The 17003-nt window shown below is 36.7% G+C and overlaps 1 protein-coding gene across 1 annotated transcript in view; it reads left to right on the top strand.

The window, feature by feature from the left end:
* Positions 1-959: 959 nt before the first annotated feature.
* LOC101893463 (uncharacterized) overlaps positions 960-17003 on the top strand; it is a 58790-nt gene continuing 42746 nt past the window's right edge. The window contains exons 1-2 of the mRNA XM_005176506.4: positions 960-1545; positions 2950-3739. Coding sequence (XP_005176563.1) covers positions 3305-3739 — 435 coding nt within the window. The 5' untranslated portion in view covers positions 960-1545; positions 2950-3304. The remainder of the gene's footprint in view (positions 1546-2949; positions 3740-17003) is intronic.

The raw sequence follows: 17003 nt of genomic DNA, 5'->3' as shown, positions 1-17003 counted from the left end.
GATAATGGAAGACGAAATTATTATTTTTTATCCCGCTGAAGATTTAAGTTAAAGTACGCCATAAAATACCAAAGATATCTATAGTTTTTAATGTTTACAATAATACATTATTGGGTTAAGTTAAAAAAAGTTAAAATTTATTCGAATGTCTTATTGAAAAGTGAGCCCCCGGGTCTTGGGAGACACCTTTGAACCTTAAACTGTTAGACTTGGGCTCATAAAATTATATAAACTACATTTTTTTTAAATCTAGACGGATAAAGAGGGGAAACTTTATAAATTTATTTCATTCGAATGAAAAAATCTAAGTCTGTAAATGATTTAGTATTTTAGTATTTCTCGACATCTATGGTAGAATTATATTTTGGGCTATATACATTGCATCATAGAATTGGTAATAATTTCATGAAACAAATGACCTCAACAGTTTATTTAAGCATCCATCAGTATCATGTGAAGCTGTCATTAGCTAAATTTGTTAAAATTGTTAGAGATTTGATAAATTTGATGCATGATATATAGAATATATAAAAAATAAATATTTATCAAATGACCCAAGAAAATTAATGATTCTAATGTGCAAAAAATGCTAACAAACCCTAGTGTTGATTGTCTTCCCACATCTAAAATTTTAATAAAACAAAAACAATCCCAAAAAAGAAATAACCTGTCTTGTTGTCGCTAAATTTTTTTGGTATATTTCAATGTTTATATTTGACAGTTTGTCTTTACAATATTTTTAGTAGCGATTTAAAACTAGGACTCTAGAGAAGCATGAGTCGGTTATGCTAGTGGACAAGTTAATAAAATCTTTAAAGCAGTTGCAGCTAAAAAAAGGTGCAACAAAAAAATATTTGTCAAACCATCGACAAAATAAAAACCACACAATAATTAACATTACAACACACACCTACATTGTACATTATAAGAAAATGAAATTTTCAGATACCTTTAAAATATAAAAAAATATTAATAATAAAAAAATAAATTTTCGAACTGCAATGTAAATATAGCAAAAAACACACACATACAACAAGTGCATGAAGTGAAACAAAAGACTTAAGCAACAAACGTGATTCTGGCTGGCTTAGAAGACGACGATATACAGCTAACCAACAACAACAACAGCAAGAGCCACAACAACCATCATCTAAGCAAGCTAGCAACCAACGAATCATCCAACCAAGCAAACAATTCACTAAGCCTGCAAATGTAAACATAACCACAAAACTATAACAAAACCCTCCTCCACCCACCCAAACCAGAGTAAAATAACATCATCGTAAGCATTATCATCATCGCTACCACCTACACCACCAGCACCACAACAACGACGACGATTAGTGGCAGCAGCAGCAATCGCTCCGTACACTGAGCCGCACTAATTCGAAACCCACCTAAACTGGAGTAAACCAAGTTAAACATAACAAACAATTAATTAGTGCATAAACTTACAAATAATTAACTGCCGTTAAATTTAACTCTTACGCCTCTGCCTTGGTGTGCAGCCAGCCCGCCGCTGCTGGCCCATCGAATTGCCCAAATGTAAGCGCACTACACAATGATTTCGTTTTTTCGAACATTCACTTTTTTATTTTTTTGTTTGGTTCGGTCCGTCGATGTGAAATTGAAGACGAGTGCAGATAAGAGAAAAACATGTAGTTTTGAAAAATGGGATTCGACTTGTAACCTGCTCTATAGGCAGCCATAATTTTTAGACAAGAGTTGGACACTTGTATCTTCAATCGGGGAAAGATTTTTTCAGAGGTTTCCTTCAGATAGTAGGCCGTTCGATAGACAATTATTCGGGTAGATATGTTGTCTTCTTATGGAAAACGAAGAGGTCTTTCCCTTGAAGAGAATAATATCTTCTCAAAGAAGAGCAGGAGATCTTCTCAAAAAAGAGCAGAAGATCTTCTCATAGAAGAGCAGAAGGTCTTCTCATAGAATAGCAGAAGGTTTTCTCATAGAAGAGCGGATGAAGGTCTTCTCAGAAAAGAGCAGAAGAAGAGAATAAGGTCTTCACATAGAATTAGAGTAGTTCTTCTCATAGAAGAGCAGAAGGTCTTCTCATAGAAGAGCAGAAGGTCTTCTCATAGAAGAGCAGAAGGTCTTCTCATAGAAGAGCAGAAGGTCTTCTCATAGAAGAGCAGAAGGTCTTCTCACAAAAGAAACATAAGTTCTTCTCACAAAAGAATGATTCATAGAAGAGCAGACGTGAAGGTTTTCTCTTAGAAAAGAAGATGAGAAAACGAGAAGATCTCTCATTTAAGAGAAGAAGGCCTTCTCATGGAAGAGAAGAGAAAATGGTATTCTCATGGGAGGTAAGACGAAATGATATTCTTATAAAAGGTAAGGAGAAAAGATAAAGTAAAAGATAATAAGAAGGTCTTCTCGTAAAAGAGAAGAAGAATGTCTTTTAGTTGAAAAAAGAGTGTCTTTTGAAAGATGAGAGGAATGGTTCGAATAGAAGATAAGAAGGTGTTCTAAGAAAATGACGAGTTAAAGAGAAACGTCTAGACGACCAGAAAGGTTTCTCTTTAGACAATCAGAAGGTATTCTCTCTCAGAGGGCCTTGTCATAGCAGTACCGATGGTCTTTCATAAGAGCACCAGAGTATCTTCTCTAGAAGACCTGAAGGTCTTGTCATAGAAGTGTTTAAGATTTTGTCAAGAAAGGCCAGAAGGTCATTTCATAGAAGACCTCTTAAAATAATATCATTTCGAGGTCCTGCGTAAATTGAATTTACATATCCTTCAGAGCTTTTCTAGTTACAGAAGACCCCTCCTCTATTCATGGAAGATCCTGCAGACCTCTTCTGTACATAAAATTTCATTCGGACGTCATCTATAGTTATTAGACACCACCTCCATCCTCTGGTGCAGAGTAAAGGCATAGTCCACATTGCCAATCATAAATTTTCAAAACAAAATTCTTCAACATTTTCAGATTCCTGAGGCGAAAATATGGCAAAATGTCTTGGAATGTTGGCAAATTATTTGGAAATTAATAACAACAACTGCTCAACAGCAATCACAAAATCAATGAGCGAGGAGGCCGCATCAGCTATCAGCAACAAAAACAACAACCCCAATAATAATGATGTTCATGCTGATGTCTATTGATCAATCAATTCCAAAAGAGGCTAATTAAAACTGCATTAAGAAGACGGCAAACGTCAGGTGCTGCAAAAATAATAACATTCGAACAGCAAAAACAACAACACCGAACACTGCCAACGAAAGTGTAACGTTTTACTTTTCGTTTCGTTGCGAATACAAACACCAACAACAAAACCACTTCAATGCTTGCCGAAAGCCCCACCTCCTGGAAAACAACACGAAAAGCGAAACATTGTAGAATGTGTTCAAACATTGGCTTGATTTTGATTTTATTAATCGCTTTATTTGGTCCATGTTTTTACAACGTCAATTGCCTGCAACAGCAGCAGCAGCAACAACAACAACATCAAAATAGTACTACAACAACACATAAACTCACAAGTGCCGGACTGCAAGGTGGTCATCATCATCACCATCCGCATGGAGTAAATATTTCGACTGATGACGTCGCCGACGATGACGACGGCGATGTGGGTGATTTTGAAAACAATTCATGGCACGCTTCGGCTACCACACACCAACCTCATGCGGATTCGGACGAAAGCTCAAGCGCAACGGGCGGTGGCCACTTTATTGATATAACACGGAAACACCAAATCCACTACAACGGTCAGTTGGTAAGTGATATTCATTTTTCATTTTTGTTGTTTTTGGAGTTTTCTTTTGTCTGTTGTTGTTTTTATTTTAAATATGTTAAAAACATTTCTTAATTTTTATGAGTTGGAAGTTTTGGGGGTAATTTAAATATTCTTGCGTTTTTAATGTAGCTAACTAATTAGGCAATATTCAAAATGTTTCATATTTTGGAAAAAAGTGTGTGGTCATAAATTACACAAAATCGGGTTGTAGTAATAGATAGACGACCTTCTAAAGATGATTTTCAACATTCCTCACAGATGGTAAATGTTAAAAAGTATTTTATAGATGGAAGCCTACGGAAACGTCTTACATTGATATTAGATATTCGAGGCGGCCTATTGTAGATATAGGGCCTTTAAATAGATTTCTGTTAAAAAAAAAAAAAAAACAAAATATCAGCAACATGTCTTCTATAATTTATAAAGCGTTTTCAGTACACCAGAATCATTTCTCATAGCAGACCGATAGGATTTCTTCTACGACTTCTTCAGGAAGACTAGAATCTTTCGCTTTGGCTTTGAACAGACAACATTCTTATAGAAGACAATAGTTCTTCTAATCGAGGGGTGGTAACCTGAAGAATTTATTTAATAAAGACAAATGGGTTCTTTAACGGAACTTCTCAATAATACTCGTAGGTCCCCCTTTAGGGAGAAGGAATAAATTCTCAGAAGTCCAGAGTCACATAGAAAAACAGGAGGCCTTTCTCTCATGGAAGAGCAGAATGTCTTCTCGTTGCAGAGAAGAAGGTCTTCTCCTCGAAAAGCACAAGGTCTTCTCTTCGCAGAGAAGAGGGTATTCTCATCGACGAGAATAAGGTCCTTCCATCGATTATAAAAAGGCCTTATCATCGATGTTGAGAAGATCCTTTATAAGATTGTCGCCTAAACATCGAAAAGAAGGTTTTCTCATCGACGGGGAGACGGATCTCCCATCAAGAAGTAAAAGTTTTTATCATCGAAAAGAAGAAGGTCTCCTCACTGCATCCATCGACTATAAAAAGGCCTTATCATCGATGATAAGAAGATCCGTTATAGGATTGTCGCCTAAACATCGAAAAGAAGGTGTTCTCATCGACGGGGAGACGGTTCTCCCATCAAGGAGTAAAAGTTTTTATCATCGAAAAGAAGAAGGTCTCCTCACTGCAGAGTCTTCTCATCGAAGAGAAAAAGGTCTTCTCAACGAAGAACAGAAGGTATTCTCATTGAAGGTCTTCTCGTCTTCTCATCGAAGAGTAGAAGGTCTTTTCACCGCAGAGAAGAAGGTCTTCTCATCGCAGAGAAGAATGTCTTCTCATCGCAGAGATGAAGGTCTTCTCATCGAAGAGAAGAAGATATTCTCATCGAAGAGAAGAAGGTATTCTCATCGAAGAGCAGAAGGTCTTTTCATCGAAGAGAAGAAGGTATTCTCATCGAAGAGAAGAAGGTCTTTTCACCGCAGAGAAGAAGGTCTTCTCATCGAAGAGAAGAAGGTCTTTTCACCGCAGAGAAGAAGGTCTTCTCATCGCAGAGAAGAAGGTCTTCTCATCGCAGAGATGAAGGTCTTCTCATCGCAGAGATGAAGGTCTTCTCATCGCAGAGATGAAGGTCTTCTCATCGCAGATATGAAGGTCTTTCCACCAAAGAGAAAAAGGTCTTTTTCATCGCAGAGGAGAAGGCCTTCTCATCGAAGAGAAAAAGGTCTTCTCATCGCAGAGAAGAAGGTATTCTCATAGAAGAGAAGAAGGTCTTCTCATCGAAGAGAAGAAGGTCTTCTCATCGAAGAGAAGAAGGTATTCTCAACGAAGAGAAGAAGGTATTCTCATCCAGGGGTGCTCAAAACCGTGTTCTAGAACATGAAGAGAAAAAAGAGATAATTTAAGAGAAAATTAAAATTCTGTTTTTCTTTATATTTTACTGTTCAATTTAATTGTTTTTAAACACGAATGTTTGCCAAAATAGTTTATAAAGCGAATGGATAAAAAATATTTGTATAAATAATGACTTAAAACTGTTTTGTTCTTGATTTAAATAAGCAAAGAGAAATTTGACTGAAAACAGATATTTCTTCTTGAGCACCCCTGTTCTCATCGCACGGAAGAAAAAGAGGCATCTCACCTCAATGAAGGAGGTTTTCTCATGGAAGAAAAAAAGATCATCACGACGAAGAGAAAAGAACGTTTTCTCTCCAAAGAGAAGAATGTCTTCTCGTTGAAGAGAAGGAAGTCTTCTCGTTGAAGAGAAGGAGGTCTTCTCGTAGAAGACCTTTCATCGAAAAGGGGAAGGTCTTTTCATCGAAAAGAGGGAGGTCTTTTCAACGAAAAGAGGAAGGTCTTCTCAGAGGTATATCTACTTATCGTAAAAAAGAATTCCTTCTCACAAAAGACAAAAATGACATCCTGTAGAAGAACTGAGAGTCTTCTTATAGATGAACAGCCAGAAGGTCTTCTCATAGAAGACAAGAATTTTTATTGCACACCATAAAGTCTTTTAATAGAAGATCGGAAGGTCTTTTCTCAGAAATCCAAATGGACTTTTCAGAGAATAGCGTAAAGTCATTTGACAGAATATGGAAGGTCTTCTCAGAAAAGACTAGAAGGTGTTGTCATTTAAAAACAGGGGGTTTCTAGTTTATATAACGAGGAAGCACCCATCTAGAAGAACCGAATGCTCTTGCTTCTCACAGAAGGCCAGAAGATAAAGCAGGTTTTATCAAAGAAGACCAGAAATTCGTCTCCCAGAAGAAATACCAAAACATTTTCTCTTTGCAAATAAAAAGGCTTTCCATAAAAAATTCTAATTTTTTCCCATTCCAGGTGGTCTTCTCACACAAAAGCAGAATGTGTACATATGAAAGGCCAGAAAAATTTTCTCATGTAATATCAGAACGTCTCCTATTGGAATATTGGTAAATCTTTCCGTGGAAGACCAAAAAGTCTTTCCACACCAGATCAAATGATCTTCTTATAGCAGAACAGAAAGAACTATTTGATAGCTTTTTTATTGACCTGTTAAAGAAATGCTATAAATTATAATACATCTCCGGTCTCGCTATGTGCGTGATCTGTCTCAATAAATCTGTGTTTCATGAATTCAAATGTTTTTTTTTTTTAACTTAAAGCCTTGTCCATAAAAAACTCTCATTGTTTCGATTTGTTATTCACCCAAGAATGTCTATCCCTGCTTTATGAATAACGTTTAATTTGAAAATCATGTAAATTACTCACATTCGAGCTCAAGTGATCATATTAAAAGACTACAAATCAATCAAACTATTTGAAATATGTATTGAATGAGGAGAGCGCCACACAACATAACATTGTCAGTCAGTCAGTCGGTCGGTTAGCCAGGCAACCAGACGAGCCTCTGTGCTACTCGTAAATCACCATCACGAATGGCTGGCTGCACAACTGACTGTCAATGATGCAAATCAGATGCCAATACCAGTCAGGCAATCTGACTCACGTGCCACCGCTATTTAACATAGATTTTCATTTGTCTCCCCTCCCAACAATGCGTCCAAAGAGCGCAACAGCAGTGGTTGCATATCTATGCCACCAATCGAACATAGATATTGTAACAAAAACAAATAACACGATCAAATATTTCAATAGAGCAAAGATCATGAAAAGAGTTTTTGTTTTGCAGCATGTCAATGTAAGTGCTAAAAGTGGGTAGGTACCGAAACGAGGTTCGAAATCGGAAGTTTATTAGTATGGACTGTGTTCATGGAATATTGGGTATAATTTGGCTAGTTTGGGATAATAATCTTTCATATATTTTTGAATGAATAACATTTTTTAGTTTTTTTTTTTAATCGAAAATGGAGCCACATTCTCACTACTACAACGTATTAATCGTTGATTTCAAAAACTTAAAAATAAGACTTATAGGTAATAACATGAAATAATTTAGTACCAGATTATGTACGACGATACGAAAGCAAATGCAAACAAAAAATACCATTCCAAATATGTTTCTCAAAAGTACAAATAAAAAATAAATAAATAAATAAAATAAAAAAAGTAAAATAGCAGTAAGTTCGGCCGGGCCGAACTTTGAATACCCTCCACCATTTGGAACAAATTAGAAAATTTTCAAAAAAATAAAATTCAATAATTTTTTTTTTTAATCTTTACAATATGTAATATGGGTAGGTGCCGATATATGGGGGTATATATGATATTGTGGACCTATTAAGACAAATCTATGTCTGGGTGTAAATTATTCACAAGGAACTACATGTGTGAATTTTCAGAATCTTCCATTGAAAAATGGGGCTAACATCTTCAAAATACCGAATATCGGAGGGTACCGTTATATGGGGGCTATACGATATCGTGGACCGATATGGTCCATCTTCGATCTTGACCTGCCTGCAGACAAAAGAAAGATCTGTGCAAAATTTTAGCTTCCTATCTTTATTCGTTTTGACTATAGCGGTATTACAACAGACGGACGGACAGGGCTAAATCGTCTTAGAATTTTACGCTGATCAAGAATATATATACTTTGTTGGGTTTAAATGATTATTTCGATGAGTTACAAACGGAATGACGAACTTAATATAACCTCCATACTATGTATGGTGAAGGGTATAATAAATTTGATCGACTTATTTTACATCGATTTTAAATGCCTTATTTCTATACTTGTAACACAAATTTTCCATACCCCCCTCATATGTAAAAAATTATGACTTTTTTATTGTTTTAGAAAAAAAATCTATGTTAGGGTTCTGTTGGCACACCCTAGAGACATTTGAACGTCAGGGTTAAGTGCAAAAATCTCAACAGTTTTCTGCATTTTTAATTCTTCGATTGTTTGCAATAAAATAAAAATGGAAATATAATTCAAAATAATTTTGTATTGTTATCTTGACAAATACTGAATAATTAAATTAAAAACTCTGAATTGAGGTGTTGTATTTAATGACAATATAATTATTGGTTTTTTGGAATTACTCAACACTGTTAATGACGATACTAAAGAGGACTAAACATTATTACTGTAAAAAGTTTTTTGTTGGGTAAGAAAAGCTTTTTTCGAGGTTATATTTTCATTTAAGATCTGAATATCTTATAACGGAAGAGAAGAAAGTCATTTCATAGAAGAAAATAGGGTTTTCTTCCGAACTAGGATAAAATCTATTGTAGAAGACCATACGAAAGTCATCTTAATAAAATGGACCAAAAGGCCCCTTACAAGAAGCCCAAGGTCGTCCCATAAAATGCCTGCTTACTATTAAAAATAACATTGCCTTCTAACGGAAAACTAATAGTTGATCTCATAGAGGCTTATCCCATTGAGGGGCTGAAGGTCTCTTCATAGAAGACAAAAAAATCTTACACAATGCCAGGCGTCCTGCTCATGAAAGACCGAAGCAGAGAGAATTGGTTGGGCTTTATTTCAAACTTTGGAAGGTTTCTTCATCAAGGACTTCGCGTAAAAGATTACAGAATCGTCTCATAAATAGACAAAGGCTTTTGCAAAAGGCCTTCTCATAGAAGAGCAAAGGTCTTCTCAAAGAGGACCAGAAAGTCTTCTCATAGAAAGACAGAAGGTCTTCTCATCGAACTCCAGAAAGTGTTTTCACAGAAGGCTAGAAGAACTTTGCACAGATGAGAAGAAGATCTGCTTACAGATGATCCCTTTAGAAGACCTCAAGGTCTTCTCTAGATGAGAGAAAGGTCTTCTCTAGAGGAACGAAAGGTCTTCTCTAGAGGAACGAAAGGTCTTCTCTAGAGGAACGAAAGGTCTTCTCTAGAGGAACGAAAGGTCTTAATTAGAGGAGAGAAAGGTCTTCTCATAGAAAAGCAATAGGTCTTCTCATGGAAGAGCAATAGGTCTTATCAAAGAAGATCAACAATTCTTCTCATAGAGCCGAAGGCCTTCTCGAAGAAGGGCTGAAGGTCTTCTCGAAGAAGAGCTGAAGGTCTTCTCGAAGAAGAGCCGAAGGTCTTCTCGAAGAAGAGCTGAAGGTCTTCTCGAAGAAGAGCTGAAGGTCTTCTCCAAGAAGAGCTGATGGTCTTCTCGAAGAAGAGCTGAAGGTCTTCTCCAAGAAGAGCTGAAGGTCTTCTCCAAGAAGAGCTGAAGGTCTTCTCCAAGAAGAGCGGAAGGTCTTCTCCAAGAAGAGCTGAAGGTCTTCTCCAAGAAGAGCTGAAGGTCTTCTCCAAGAAGAGCGGAAGGTCTTCTCCAAGAAGAGCTGAAGGTCTTCTCCAAGAAGAGCTGAAGGTCTTCTCCAAGATGAGCTGAAGGTCTTCTCCAAGAAGACCTAGAAGTCTTCTTATAGAAAAGCTGAAGGCCTTCTCCTACAAAACCTAAAAGTTTTCTCCTACAAGACCTAAAAGTTTTCTCGTAGAAGACCTAGAAGTCTTCTTATAAAAGGTTTACGGGTCTTCTTTTAGAAGGCCTCGAAGTTTTCTCATTTGAAGACCTGGAAGTATTCTCATAGAAGACCTGGAGGTCTTCCCAAAGAAGACCTGGAGGTCTTCCCACAGATGACCTGGTGGTCTTCCCACAGAAGACCTGGAGGTCTTCCCACAGAAGACCTGGAGGTCTTCCCATAGACGACCTGGAGATCCTCCCACAGAAGACCTGGAGGTCTTCCCACAGAAGACCTGGAGGTCTTCCCATAGACGACCTGGAGATCCTCCCACAGAAGACCTGGAGGTCTTCCCATAGAAGACCTGGAGGTCTTCCCATAGAAGACCTGGAGATCCTCCCACAGAAGACCTGGAGGTCTTCGCACAGAAGACCTGACGGTCTTCCCATAGAAGTTATTTTATAGAAAACCTGGAAGTCTTTTGATAGAAAACCAAAATGTCTTCTCTTAATGTCTGACTATTCCATATTTCTATCGTCGCTATGACTAAGGTGGAGATGGAATATATCGCTCCACTCCTTCTTCTTCAATTTTCAAAATTTTCTACTAACATGTTCATTATAAGAAGCGAAGAGACTATCCTCTGTTCAACAAACCTCATACTTCGTATTAATTGTATCACGCTTATTTCGGGTGCGAAAATGGACAGTATCGGTCCGCACAAAGGTCGCACTAATAATTAAAACAATAACAATAAAAAGAGTTGCAATAATATTTTTTATAATTGTTATAATTCAGATAATAAACAACAGCGACTACAACCTACTCAACAATATCTGAATTATGGCCAACAGAAAATTATCAAAAAATCTCTTCACCTTCAAATCATTCATTCCTCCACGTCTCGGAGCCAAGTACTTGAGTTGCAATTAAATCGCAATCATTTCTTTCTTATCGGTTCGGATTCTAATGTAATGACTTAATTGCAATCGAAGACTGATAGAGTCATTGTGACACACCGTCAAATAGTCAATCCACTAGAAAATCAATTGACCAGCTTGCGCTTGTTGACAATTATTTTGCCATGGCACTTCAAAACTATTGACCATTCCGCACACGTGTCGTGTAGTATCGTTGCTGGCAAACTGGCTACGTCGTCTTGTGTGTAAAGTGCAATATTTCCATTCACGTTTGCTTTTATTTTCCAGTTTTATTCTCACTTGCACTGCCTAATGATGCCTAGTATTATTATCAGCTTTTTATACCCTACAACACTATGTGTTGAGGGTATTATAAGTTTGATTGGGCCAAAAATTATGTAACACCACGAAATATTGATTTCCCACATAGGAAAGTATATATGGATCTTCCTATCTCGCCGAGCTGAGTCGATCTAGCTATGTATGTCCGTCCGTCCGTCTGTCCGTCTGTCCGTCTGTCCGTCTGTCCATGTTAATTTGTAATCACTCTACAGGTCGGAATTACGGCCCGATCTTCACGAAATTTAAAATGTAGGTGGGGTTAAGGTCAGAATAGAACCCTATTTCTTTTGGAGAGGGTTGCATAATATTTAGGGGTTGAAATGGACCAAAAACTGAAAAATTTGCTGATTTTGCAGTTGCTCTACAGGTCACAATTATAGACCGATCGACGCGGAATTCCGCATGTAGCTAGAGTTTAGGGCGGGGAAGAACCCTACCAATTTGGGTGGTCATCGGATAATATTTAGTGGGTAAAATAGACCCTATCTTTTTTGTTAAAAAAAATTCAAAATTTTTCATTAAACCGCGAATATTTTAAATCGCGGCGAAATCACAAAGCCATGACAAGGTTACTCCTGATCTTTACATTGATGTTAACATCCAACAAAACGGATATATAGCAAAATATGTGCGATATATATGTTTATCAAAGAAGATATGCTTGAAAAATCTCTTATATGTAGAGAACGGCTGAACTGATTTCGACAGTTCTCATTAATTCAGAATGGCCTCTTGGCAGGAAACAAAAAACGTCTAAAAAAATCGCATAAAAATATCTCTCTAAAGATGAAAATATTGATTTTGTAAAATGTTCTCATATTTTTTCAATTTTGTCATATTTTTGGCATATTTTCATTTTGAATAAAACATTTGGTAATATTTCTACAGCTAACAAAACCAAGTAGTTAGGATATCAGAATATCATATACAGATCGCATTTATGGCCCGATCCTTACGAAATTTTGCATGGAGATAAGATCAGGGTCAGAATAAAAGCCTATTCTTTTTGGAGATGATCGCCATATATTTAGGGGTTGAAATGGACCAAAAAACTGCAAAATTGTCAACAGGTTGTAATTATGGGGGTTACCGGACATTGCAAAAGCCAAGCAGTTTTGGATGGCCATCCAAAAATATTCAATGTGTGAAGGAGTTTGCCAACTTTTATAGACAAAATACGAAAATGTCCATTCCAGTCACTTTTTGGAGAATTCACAAATACAGGAAAGACACACTACTGACTATTTCGTTAACGCTGATTTCGTTGAAGAATATAGTCAAATGTCTATGTCTCATATAGATGCGTTTCAGTCAAAAACCAATAATAAATGTTAATCTTTTGCCACTTCTGAGAGATTATACGTCTTTGGGAAATATTGGTTCCAGATCTTGGAAGACCATTTAAGTGCAACATTTACCATGAATTGGAAATGAGCAAATTAGTTTAAGTTGCTATTATTCGAATATTAGAGAACGAAACCTGATGGTTTTCTTTTATTATTTGTGGAATTCTTTCGAGTATCTCGCCTATATAAACTGTATCGTTTATTATAGTGTTGTAGGGTATTCAACGGTCGGTCCCGCTCGACTGTAGCCTTTGCTTACTTGTTTTCTATTATTGTTTATTGTTATTGTTTATTTGTTTGTTAAACGATTGATAGATTGTGTTTCAATTGAACGCCATCGCCATCATCTTCATCCTACACCGCCGAGAGAGAGAGAGATATTGATTGCAACAAATTGTCGGTTGCAAATGAACCATTTCGAATGCATAACAAATACTTTTGTCCGGGGTCGAAGTTGTGATTTGTGGTTGCGCTGTACACTTTATTTAAATCAATTATTAATTGTTAATAAAAAGTTATTGCTGCACTGGTTACTTAACTCAGGCAATAAATAATAAAATGTGGCGGAAGCTATCTAATGCAAAAGGCAATGAAATAGCAACACGTTGTTTAGAATCGCTCATATGCAAACACCGGCAAAATATGGGTGATGAGAGTGGGTTGGTGTGACTAAAACTAAAATTGTATTAAACAGACCAAAGGATACTCAATTCCAGCATAAAAAATAAGTAGTATTTTGTAAAGGTAGTATTGTTAAATATGAAATAGGCTTTAAGTCAAGTCATAAATACATCCCAATGTTCGTAAAATCGAACAAAAATATATTGTGAGTAAAAATGGTATTAAATGTTGTGTCAACTTTTTAAGCGAATTAATAAAAATATAATTCTTGAATTTGGGATGTGGACTACGTTAATAATTTAAAATGGAATCACTAAAAATGGAATCACTATAGTATGGAATCACCATAGTATGGAGGGTATATTAAGTTTTTGATTCCGTTTGTAACATCTCGAAATATACATTTTAGACCCCACATAGTATATATATTCTTGATCAGCATAAAATTCTATGTCGATTTACCGATGTACGTCCGTCTGTGGAAATCACTCTAGCTTCCGAACAAATTCAAGTAGATTGATAAGATTTTACTTAAATGTATATTATGCATGCAAGGATTTTTGGTATATATATATTCTTGATCAGCATACAATTCTATGTCGATTTAGCGATGTTCGTCCGTCTGACCATCCGAGGAAATCACTCTAGTTTCCGAACGAATTGAAATAGGTTGATAAAATTTTACTCAAATGTATATTATGTCTGCAGGACTTTTGGTATTGAAAATGTAGGCCATGTAGGTTCACGTTTTGGTATAGGCCCCATATAATGGTAACTCCCTGTTTTCGATATTTTGGTGATTTAAGCGACATTGTTCACCGGAATTGTATACAATTTCGTATTTCAAGTTCCAAATGGGTGCTTCAGTCAATGACAGAAAATTGTCTGTGCAGGTCCAGGTCTTTATGTAACCCCCATACAATGGTACCTCGTATTAGATACATGAAAATTGTCTTTCTCGTATAAAAGACCTGAGGTCCTCTATCTCATATAGGAGACTTGGAGAACGTCTGCCTCGAATAGAAGACTTGGAGCTGGAGGTCTTCTCTCTCATATGGAAGAGCTAAAGGTCCTCTCTCTCGTATAGAAGAACTAGAAGTCCTCTATCTCGTATATAAGAGCTGGAGGTCCTCTATCTCGTATAGAAGAGCTGGAGGTCCTCTCTCTCATATGGAAGAGCTAAAGGTCCTCTCTCTCATACGGAAGAGCTGGAGGTCCTCTCTCTTGTATAGAAAATCTGGAGGTCCTCTCTCTCGTATAGAAGAACTAGAGGTCCTCTATCTCGTATATAAGAACTAGAGGTCCTCTATCTCGTATATAAGAACTAGAGGTCCTCTATCTCGTATATAAGAGCTGGAGGTCCTCTATCTCGTAAGCTTGTAAACAATATAATGAGCTTTCACTGGAGTAATTTTTTAAAGCTGTCCGGCGAGTGGCTTAGATATGACTGCAGTCTGAAGTTGGTTGCAGTTTTTTCATCTCACCCTGTACTTTAATACACGTGCATCAATTTGTAATACCAAGAATGCAACAACGCCTTGTGTTTGTATCCCTAATTCCGAAAGCTGTCTTCCTGAGCTTCAAGAGTAAGGAATTACATAGAATTATGAAAAATTTTGATATCAGCAGAAAACAATAGAAGATGAGTTCCAAGACTAGAATTGAGATACGTTTTGTCACACATATACAACTGAACTGCATGGAAAGGTCGTTGTGCATTGAAAATGCATAATTTTTTGTTGATTCCAAAGAAAACATATGTTTGACAATAAAATATGCACGTTCAGCAAGTATCATGACAAGGCAAATCATATCTCCTTTAATTGCCTTCTTTTCGAGGCAATATTGAATGACATTTCAGTTTTTTGGTTTGAGTCGGTTTAATATTCTGAGATTCCAATTTCATGCAAAAAATCACTTAATTTTCATTTTTGATGGATGGTTGGCCTGACAGGCAGACAGTCAGAAGCTACTATCAACAATAAGCTGCTAACGACATTAAGGGATTTTTTTGTTTATTTTCATTTTCATGACGGAATGTTTATGTTTTGAGTCATTGACATGAAAATTACTTCGAGCCGGTCATTTTGCTAACTGGCTCGCAGGTTTTGTGTCTCTCTTTTTTGCGGCAATTCAATTACTGTTCTTAATTTAATTTTGTAAAACCTAGTATTATTTATTGTAGTTTTGTTCGAAAGAGTAAAAAACTGATAAATATGCAAAAATAAACAAAAAATATAAATCGTACGATAATCACCTGTTCGTTGTGATGGCAAGCAATATATTCTCAAATGTGTCCAGTAATGAAATATTGTTTCGCTTTGCGTATTCAAGCAATTATTATGGGTCAAGACTTTTTTCTACCCTAATCGCAACTGGTTTTGGATGCAGTAGTTTATACACATTATTAGTTACAGATTTATGTGTCGCATTTAAAAGCTCACCATTTCAAGCATGACACCCTAACCCCATTATCTGGTTCTAAGCTATCAAAGTAAAATACTAGGCCAATTAATAAATGGTATCAGCATTAAGTTTTCACACATCAAAACATTGACATCGATGTCAGCTTCTTTAATAAAACATATATTCTGTGCTCTTGAGAAGACCTTGACGCCCTTTGGGACCAGTAGAAAACGTTAAAAAAAGATATTGCCCTTTAGAAGATCCAAAAAGACCTCGTTTTTTGATCCTGGGGGATATTCTCGAATAGAAAAAAAGATCCATCTTTAATAGAAGCCTTGGAGGTCTTCTATCTCATATAAAAGAGCTTCTATCTCCTATAGAGGACCTGGAGGTCTTCTAGCTCCCATAGAAGACCTGGAGATATTCTATCTATATCGTATAGAAGAGCTTGGAGCTCTTCTTTCTCGTATAGAAGCGCTTGGAGCTATTCTATCTCGTATAGAAGAGCTTGGAGCTCTTCTATCTCGTATATAAGAGCTTGGAGCTCTTCTATCTCTTATTGAAGAGCTTGGAACTCTTCTATCTCGTATAGAGGAGTTTGGAGCTCTTCTATCTCGTATAGAGGAGTTTGGAGCTCTTCTATCTGGTATAGAAGAGCTTGAAGCTTTTCTATCTCGTATAGAGGAGCTTGGAGCTCTTCTATATCGTATAGAAGAGCTTGGAGCTCTTCTATCTCTAACAGAAGAGCTTGGAGCTCTTCTATCTCGTACAGAAGAGCTTGGAGCTCTTCTATCTCGTACAGACGAGCTTGGAGCTCTTCTATCTCGTACAGAAGAGCTTGGAGTTCTTCTATCTCGCATAGAAGAGCTTGGGGGTCTTCTATCTCATATAGAAGAGCTTGGGGGTATTTTCTATCTCCTAGAGGAGATCTGGAGGTTTCCTCTCTCGTATAGAAGACCTGGAGATCTATCATATAGAAGACCTTGTGGGGCTTCAATTTCATATAGGAGATCTGGTGTTGAAGGCCTGGAGAACTTCTATCTGGTGTTGAAGGCCTGGAGAACTTCTATTTCGTATACGATTTTCGTCGGGTATATGGGTCTTCTATCTTGTCCTGCATTATGTAAAATGTATTTTAAAAATAACTTTTCCATTTTTGTCTGACATTTTTCATAATTGAGTAATTTTTTTAGGCTTCGATACCTCTGCCAGTTTTAGTCACAGTTACACTTTGATTTTAAAGTAGTTAATGATAACCCCCTGAACAATCAAATCCAATTCATGCCGACACTCCGTTTTTATTT

Source organism: Musca domestica, unplaced genomic scaffold, assembly GCF_030504385.1.
Source record: "Musca domestica strain aabys unplaced genomic scaffold, Musca_domestica.polishedcontigs.V.1.1 35, whole genome shotgun sequence".
Taxonomy (NCBI): domain Eukaryota; kingdom Metazoa; phylum Arthropoda; class Insecta; order Diptera; family Muscidae; genus Musca; species Musca domestica.
This window is presented reverse-complemented; position numbering and strand designations above follow the sequence as displayed.